The following is an 8926-nucleotide window of genomic DNA, read 5'->3' on the forward strand; positions in this document are numbered from 1 at the left end:
AAGAAGAAACCACAACCCCATTGCAAGTTTTACTCAAATTGTAAACCATTACCAATGACCTCATGCCATGGCTTCAGCAGGGGTGAGTGGGTGGGGCTGTAAGTTCAGTTGTTTGGTGGCAGCATTCTCAAAAGAGGAAGATGGTTTACACCAGGATAACTGCATCTTAACTTCACAGACCACACTGTTTAGACTCAACAGTGCCTCATTCCCCTTTGCACAATCAGTCCAGTGACTAACAGCTGCTTGGAACAGGGAAAAAATAGCCATGTTTAAAGAAATCATTGTTTGCTTGCTTTCTTTATTTTCAAGACACCAGGATTACACTTTTTTAAACTAACTGATCATATGGGTTCAGTGACTACCCAACAGCAATGCCTGAGAAGAAATTAGAGTCATTTCTTAGTCAAGATAAATTTTTCTTTACATAATGCACATTGCAAGCAGTGACTTTCCCCCTCCCACCTGAAGCTAGCATATCCTCCTCCTGACCAGTTGCTCAGCCTTTTCAGCACAGATTTTATTCCTACTGCAAAACAAACCATGAAGAGCTTACACCGAACTGCACTACATCCCCACAGCTCTCACCCAAAAAAGGCACTGCTCCTTTAAGAAGCATGTGCCCACTGGCAACTCAGAGCCCATAATCACATGCCTCAGGGCTGTTCTTCAAATAGAGCTGGAGATAGTCTTTATATGTCTGCAGATCAGTCATTGTAGCTTTGACAGCTGGGTCTTCCTTCATGGCCTCCATCCAGCGTTGGAGCTTTGGAGTGTGACTCAAAGAGCTACGGGAAAAGGAAATGGACTGAGTAATGCAAACGGGAAACCGTGAGAGCATCAAGGAAGCAAAACAGCTAAAGAGGTTCTCTTTTACTGCTTGTTTTGCTTTCTGCCTTCCAGCATAATGTTCATCTCAGAGCAGCTAACAGAAATACGTATCAGATCACAGAAGACAGACTGGCATCTGGAAAATAAAGGAGTTCTTAGAAAGTTTGTGAATCTGCAAAGCTGAGCAAAATACAGATAGCTACCTCTTGTGCAAGGTATAAGCATGTTTTCACTTTTATTCCCCCTGCTACAAAAAGAAACTTTCCTGTTATCTATTTTCGCCTTCACATTGAGAGCAGAGGTTTGTGCTACACTGCCTCCTTCTGCAATTCTTTGATAGTGGCAAGTCTTTAAAGAAAAAAGCTTCATGCAGCTGCTGAGCTCTCTTCCCAGTCCCAGAACCCCTTCTCACCTCTGCACTGTACACCAAGTGCTGTGCAAATTGTACTACCCTGCAATCCAGCAGCTCAGAATCCAGATCCAGGGTCTTCTGAGGAAATTCATGATTCGATGAATTAAATCCACAAACCCGCAAACTGAAAGCTCAGCAGTGCAAATTATTCTTTCCATTCTCTTCTGGCAGGCTGACTCTAGTACTTTGCATTCCTATTTCCAACTCGCAAGTTTAAGAATCTAATATACAACTTCTCCAGTTAGTTCCTAACACTCACCACAAAGTATCTTTTCTTAAGCTACTATGGCTCAGATCCTCAGTCATCCAAATACTTTCATGACTCTAAACCTATGCTCCTACACTGCTTGTAATACTTCTCTTTTTCCATCAGGGGCCACACAGGGAACAAAGTAGACCAGCAGTCCATCAGTAAAATCCCATTTTTTCAGTGCCAGAAGTTCCAATGCTAAGGATTGGAATCCTGCATCTTTCTAGTTCCTCAAGAAAGCTTTAGGCACAAAGATGAGACTCCAACTCATATTCCCACTTCATCTGACAAGTCAGACTCTCAAGCCCTGCTTTAACCTCAGTTACAAAATAGTTTTCCTCTGACACCATTTTCCCTACGGTAACCCAATACCATAGTAACTAGAGCTGTTTAAGGATATAATAGACCAAGACATTTAACAGGACTGTTTCTGTTACAACAGGGGCAGATCTATTAGCTACAGCAAGGTAGGATGCAGTTTACCTGTCTCACAAAAAAGCCACCCCCCTTTGTCAGGCCAGATTTTCTGAAAAGACTCAATTTCAAAGCAAAGTTTTCGATCAAGCAATTTGAAGGCCTGTTTTCATTTATAACATGGAAGTGGAAGTCCTGTATTTTTACCACTTCTTCCAACTCTGTCCAAATGTTTCGGCAGAAAACAGACCTAGTGAAAGCCTTTTTCTAGAAGATCCCTGAACAACTCATCTCAGTTTTGAAAAGATGTTCTTCCCGCCCCACCCCCACCAAGTTGTAACACAGCATAAACCTCCTTCAGCAGTCCTCAACAAAAGCCCATTGCTACAAAGTGTATGCAAAGAACATTCAAATGAGACACTTCAGAGTCCACTAGAAAATGGGCAAGGTCCACAATACTCACTCCTGCAGCTGTACTGCCTCCAGACGTTCAAACCATGGCCAGATCATGTAGTCAAACATGGAGATGGAGTCCCCACCAAAAAACACAGTGTTGCATTTGGACAGCATCTGTGAAGGGGAGATGACGACAATCACTATCAGAAGGAAAATTACATAGTACAATTCTACAGTAACAACAACAACAAAAAAAACCACCTCATAGTGGAATGCAGGCATGTTGAAGGGATCAGTCAGGAAATAATGCAGATATAGCACATTTTTCCTGCATGTGGCATCTGGGGAGTCAAAACTAGTCAGCTGTAATACCAACTTTAACTATTTTATACACTGTTAGTAAGGTTCTTCTCCACTGCCTGTTCAAAACCAGTCAAAATATAAATCACTAGCAATGTGTGGCTTGTATGCCAGCAAAAACGAGTTCAGCTCACAACCTCCATTAGCTAGCAATAATTTCTTACCTGTAAAAAAGCAATAGCAGTGGAGAATAACCAAACATAACAATACACATGCATTTCTAGAGCAATAAAACAATCCAAGTTTAGCATCCAGATAAACTAGAACACAGTTTTTGCAGCAACTCTTTTCCCATGGTATTTGAGTCCAAGTGGTTTTAGGAAAGCACTTCTAACATTACATCTAGAATTGGATTTGACTCCAGATGCAGAGCAAACAGGAAGCAAGTATAACATACACGTACCTCAGAAACAGAGCCCCAGCACGGGCTCAGCATAGAAGGCAAAGCCGTAAAGAATGCAAGACTACTTGCGGTAAGTTCTCCTCTTACGCATATGCTTGGGACACACATTTTGAATGCTACAGTCATCCAAATTAATGCAGTTGGAAGAAACAGCATTCTTCCAGCAGACTAATATCCTAGTTGTTTTACATCTTGGTATTTTTAAGATGGAACTTGAGACCTTACAAATCCTTGTCTTTTTGGACACACACCAAAATACTACCACAGCATTCATTCCCTGTCCCTCTCTCATGATCTAGTAGAAACTTCAAAGTAGTTTCTTCAAGAAACATCCAGATGCTTGAATTACCAGGCATCAGAATATAACCTGACAGCTGTACAGTTCCAGAGATGGGAACACAGCTCCCTCTGTTGGGTACCAGCAAGCTAGACACAGAAGCATTTCAAAACACTTCACTACTTGAACATTTTCTGCAATAGGCTGAGTGAAATTTGATGGCTGCATCCCCTTCTCCTATCCTCAGCTCACCTTCAGCCGCTGCTGCAAGATCCTTCAGGGAATAGTAAAATAGAAACATTGAAGTAGCAGCAAGTTTCTCATCCCATTTATCAAGTGGTATGAAGGTTAATTTTTCTTAATGTTTAATGGTTTTATATTTCAGAGAAGTGGCTTGCCCCAAGAAACACTCTGTCATCTATGCTAGCCTAGCATCAGTCTGATCAGATAGACAGACTACTCTGAAGCAATTCTGTTTTGACAACTTATGGGGGACAGGGAAGCAGAATGTGCAGGACTGTTAGAAGAATCAAGAAAGTCTTGGAAAGCAGTTGGAAGCTTTTCACCAGAGAGGAAACACACTGGAGAAACACCTTCTCAAGGCAGAAACGCATTATTTGTGGCTGCTAGAAACGCAGAAGCAATGGGTCTGTGATAAAGAGTCTGACAGCTGTTCCAGTTAGTTAAGAACCACTACTGACACTAAAGCAGAATTGTGAAATTCCTAACAGCTTCAAAACCACCTGATATTTTCTGGAGCTCAGCTGAAGTTGTCTTCCACTGCTGTAGCAGAACACAGCCCTGGGCTGGATTTCTGCTGGAAACAGACTATATACTCTGCCTTTATCTCCCCCCTCCCCCGCCAAAGATGAGTGGAGAGAACATCAATGAACTCCTGAAGAAAAAAAAAGAAATAGTTTCATCACCAATGTGTATATACTCATTTCAGCAGTTACTGCACCGACATTTTTCAGCAGCTCAAACTCCTTAGCCCTTGTTCCTAGAGCATGCTGCAAAACCTTCTTTCATCCAAAGCAGAAAGAAGATATCTAAGACAACAGCATAGTCAGTCAGCATTCAAAAACCTCTAGGAGTCCACAGTAGGCTGCATCACAAAAACAAAGTTTAGTTTAGCTACTTGGAAGTTACTCTAATGGTGCTATTCAAATCCTAGGCTGAAGCAAGTAAATTGCAGGACTGTTCATTGCTAGAACTTCCAACTGCAGGAGAAGCGACTCATTACAAAACAGGTAGGAAAAAGGACTGGATACAGTAACTGCTAACTGGCTCATTACCATGAAGCATTCTTACCTCTTCAAGTTTGCTAAGCTTTTCAACAAACTCTGCTTTCAGTGCCGAGGTGTCCTGTCCATCTTTGACTGCAACAGAGTACTTGAAGACAACAGGTGTTAGCTAAACAAAGCAAAGGAGAAAGCTTTTAGCATTCTTATAACAGTAACATAAGTCATTCAGAGTTTAAGATAGCAAGTTAGATGTTTAACTTGTTATTAAAAAGTTAAAGTTCATTAACAAAAAACTGATTCTTTAGAAGAGTTAAGCTTAGGCTGAAAGGACAACTGAATGCAAAAAACAATTCAGTAGTGCAGGAAAAGGACAACAATGAGAAGACAAATGTGTTTCCAGTTTGCACACACTACCATAAAACAGCCATAAAAGTGGCAAGATGCACAGCAATATTCTTTACCCAGGTACACACTTCTGAAATGCTGATATACTAGAGATTTATTCCAACATTCAAGGTACTTTTAAGAAATAAAGATGCAGTACAGGATGTATAGGCTTCTGTGTATTTTCTCATTTAGCCATCACCAGAGAAATTAGTGAAAAGTACAGAAACTTGCCCAGTGGCCAAGCTTAATTAGATGGTATTCTTAAAAGCTCACATACCACCATTTTTCTAAGATCTTGCCATTCACACAATCAACATTCACTGCATATTTAATTTCCTGAAACATCTCTCCCTGTAAACCTGCCATTACCTCTATTCAGAAAGAGCAGTTGTGAATACAATTCTTTTGTCCCCCCTTCTCGGCCATATCTTTCTCTTCACAGCTTCCACTGGTTTCCCTCCTCTGGCACCTCATATCCAAGCTAACTTCCTTCTCTCCATACACTCTTCAAAGTCTGTGCTTGCCATATCCACATTTAGGGTACTCAGCAGTTAATCCCTCTTCCATGCAGCCACAATCCCCCACTGAGAGCCAAAACTAGCCTCCTTATATGCCTCCGCTGTCTGCAATCACCTGCCATCTCTTGTCCTAAGCACTCTTGGTCAGGCACTCTTCATGTTCTGCATTCACACAGCACTTCCCACAGACAGGTTAGGTTGAAGTACAGTAACTGTGGCTGATCAGGTCTCAAGCATTCAGCTGGTTTGATTTACTAACCTTCCCACTATTTCTAGATGCTCAAAATCCTACCTCAGTCTTTAGCTGGCTTAGCTGTCTTCGTGCATCCCTGCCTTCATGTAAGTGCTGGCAGCAAGTCAGATGCACAGCAATTTGACTGAGATAACAGTAAAATACTCCAAATGTATCTAGGAAAAACATTTAAATAACCTGAGACAAGACCTGTCTTAAGGCATGAAAGCAGCATTGGCAATGCAGCTACAGTTCCTAATGTTTTAGTAAAGCAAGAAACACAATCCCACCCTGATCACATAATACCTTCGAAAAGTGTTCCAGGAGCATCTTCTGAAAGGCTCGCTCGTATGGATCTGAAGGCAGCAGCTTCTTTCCTGGAAATGCTTCATCCAAATACTCACAAGTAATTGGAGACTCATAGATCAGCTGGCCCTTGCTAGTCTCCAGAACAGGAACCAGTCCAAAGGGGTTCTTCTCAAAGAACCAGTCAGGTTTGTTCTTTAGATTGATGTTGATTACTTCATGGCTGAAGAATAAAAGAAAGAAGACACAGAACAATCATTCTGCTACAGTACCACTCCATCCCATGCAATCATTACACCTCAACAGCTACTGTACTTGAGAGGCTGAATCCTTACTCTCCTGCTGTCCCTAGTCTTCCCTGAAGTCCTCCACTTTGCAGGACTGGCCATGTGACACTCAAATGCTACCAGGGAGCACATCCCTTTATTGCACAAAATCCATATTGACTTACAATGAGTTGTTTATTAAGCTATCAAAACACATGAACAGTCAGTGCACATGCAAAAGAGGAAGCCCTTCCAATCATGCTATCACAAAGGTCAAGCCCTGAATGCAGCAAATGCTTATCACATGCAAGTTCAGCAATGTTCTAGGCAAGAAGCACTTGATTGGAGAGGAAGCTGCACTCCAGCTAACTGCAGCAGCATTTTAATCTGGCCATAAATCAAAAAGCGTATCAGGAAAGTACATTGCCTACTTATTTTCCTAGCCTACAGCTTCACACACACACAAAAAAAGTGCAGATAAAGGTGAAATAGACACTATTAAAAAAAGAATTAGGAAATTTCTCTATAAGAGGCTAATAAAGTATAACTTATATTCAAGTATGACCGCACAACATTCCCAGCAAACCCAAAGTCTGCTAAATGCAGCTGAACCTTTTAAACAACTGAAAGATTATAAGGAGGCAGCTACCACATTAGACAGGAAAAAAAAATCCAAATCAATATACTAAAACAAACCTCCCAGCCCTCAAATTAATCAGAGACTAAAGACAGAACTAAATTGACCTGGAGTTTTTAATGCACTTGAAAGAAACAGTTCTCATCTTGACATCAGAGGAGAGCTGAGTGGTAAGCATTCCCTATGCCAGCAAGGACTCCAAGCCCAGTGCTGGTTAACAAGCCCTGCGTAGGTGCTAATCAGAAACAGGTGAAAAGACTTGTTACTTTGAAACTGTAAAGTTAGTCATGTCATTTAATGTTTTTTAAATAGAGACTAACACTTCCGTATCTCAAAAAAGAAACACCACAAATACTAACTTACAGAAACTCATTACAAAACAGGAATGAGAAGACACACAAGATCACAGTACTTTCCTTCTTAAGGGAGGGCGCTCTGCCCACTAGGGGAAACTTGTATATTGCATTTTGCTAAGCAGTAACTATAAATAAATAAATAAATAAAAACACACTGAGCATTCACATTTCCCAGGATTTTGGCTGTAGCTTACATTCGAGCAAAACAAAAACAAGCACAGAAAACTCAGACAACCTCTGCCTACCCACACTTTTAAATGCTATTCACACTTACTGAGAAATAGTTCCAAGTACTATTATTGTACACAGTCTGGATTATGAGATTAAAAAAAAAAAAATCATCATAGCTTCTTTCCTAACGACTGACTGTGGGCCTTTACATAATTGATTTCACCACATACTTAATTATTTCCTGCTTCAGCAAGGCCCATACCCTCCCAAGTCTTAAAAAGTGTCAAGCTCTACAGTGAAACCACCCACAGAAACCACTTTACATCGTGGTGGTGAATTAACAGCTATTTAGGAAGTCCAGGCTACTAGAGAAGCTCAAAACTCCCCGCGTGAGCCCTCACGAGCCGCCACGGGCGCCCACGACGCGGCTCCGGCAGAAAGCGGCGCCACCCCGCTCCTCCCCACCGCGCCGGCCTCACCTGATGCCCTTGGCGCGGAGGACAAGGCGCGTTCTCTGCGCGAAGGGGCAGAACCGCATGCTGTAGAGCCGGATCACGCCCTCGGGCACAGGCCCCGGGGCCGCGCTGCCTGCGGAGAGAGCCGTTACTGCCGTGCGCCCAGCCCCACGCAAGCCCCCGCCGGGGCCTCCCTGCCTGCCAGGGCCGCCGCTTACCCTTGCCCAGGCTGCGGGAGTGATCGCCTGCCATGCTGCGCTGCGCTGCGCTGCCGTGCCGCCGCTCTCCGCGCCGCCGCCGGGCCCGCCCCGACCCCGGCGTGGCGCGGCCGTTGGGCGGGGCGGGAGCCGCCCGCCCGCGCGGCGGGACCGTTGGGCGGGGCGGGAGGCGCGCGCGGCGGGACCGTTGGGGAGCGAGGGGCGGTGATCGCAGGGGCTGCCTTGTATCAGGGTCTCCCGGTGCGTAATGAGGGAGCTTTCTGCTTACATATTCCAGGCAATGTCCAAGTTGATCTTGGATCCTGAAAGTCAAAGGCCTCCCTTGTTGCCCCCCACGCCACGATTCCTCCCAGTCTTCAGCTCAGAGCTGCGCATCAGCAGAAAATGGTATTTTTGCGCACCCAAGATGCCCGCTGACAACACTGGCTGATGGGAGGGAGAGTCCCTGCACTCCTGGCCATGGTCATGTCTCTGTCAAACTATCCTAGACTGTTAAGGCTAATGGAAATAACTGAAGCTTCCTGAGTCTCATCAGTGGATCCATGTTTGCACAACAGGAAAGTTTCGTTTGTTGGTGATTTTTAGTTTGCTTTTGTCAATGCAGTGGGGCCTCCAACACCATGTCATAAAAACTAGTATTAATTTTCTGAGGTCATCTTTCCTGCAGACAGCCATTAGTAAAGTTACATGAATCAGATGCCATATTATTAATTCATAAAGATTATATTAAAAGAACAATCTGACTTTTTGCTAAGTCATCATAGCTTACGTAATTAGTAAACAGTGCAACAGT

At 43.3% G+C, this 8926-nt stretch overlaps 1 protein-coding gene across 2 annotated transcripts; it reads right to left on the bottom strand.

Annotated features, from left to right (window-relative positions):
• Window positions 1-284: 284 nt before the first annotated feature.
• On the bottom strand, window positions 285-8238 carry GSTO1 (glutathione S-transferase omega 1). 2 transcript variants are annotated; one of them, XM_062579967.1, is made up of 6 exons: window positions 8134-8238; window positions 7940-8048; window positions 6031-6253; window positions 4655-4756; window positions 2371-2477; window positions 285-788 (listed from the first exon to the last, which is right to left on the bottom strand). In XM_062579967.1, exons 1-6 carry the CDS (start codon window positions 8165-8167, stop codon window positions 635-637), a joined length of 729 nt encoding a protein of 242 aa, XP_062435951.1. In that variant the 5' UTR covers window positions 8168-8238; the 3' UTR covers window positions 285-634. The 2 variants fall into 2 exon arrangements, with proteins under 2 accessions (XP_062435951.1, XP_062435952.1); XM_062579968.1 differs by having other exon boundaries at window positions 7940-8044; window positions 8134-8236.
• Window positions 8239-8926: the final 688 nt, after the last annotated feature.

Source organism: Rhea pennata, chromosome 7 (genome assembly GCF_028389875.1).
Source record: "Rhea pennata isolate bPtePen1 chromosome 7, bPtePen1.pri, whole genome shotgun sequence".
NCBI classification, from domain to species: domain Eukaryota; kingdom Metazoa; phylum Chordata; class Aves; order Rheiformes; family Rheidae; genus Rhea; species Rhea pennata.

Excerpts from the sequence above, each read along its gene's own strand:
- GSTO1 (XM_062579967.1), bottom strand. The coding sequence starts at position 8,167 with ATGGCAGGCGATCACTCCCGCAGCCTGGGCAAGG. Across the intron at positions 8,049-8,133 it reads CTCCCGCAGCCTGGGCAAGG|GCAGCGCGGCCCCGGGGCCT; the intron begins GTAAGCGGCGGC and ends CTCTCTCCGCAG. Across the intron at positions 4,757-6,030 it reads TCCTGGAACACTTTTCGAAG|CTAACACCTGTTGTCTTCAA; the intron begins GTATTATGTGAT and ends TGCTTTGTTTAG.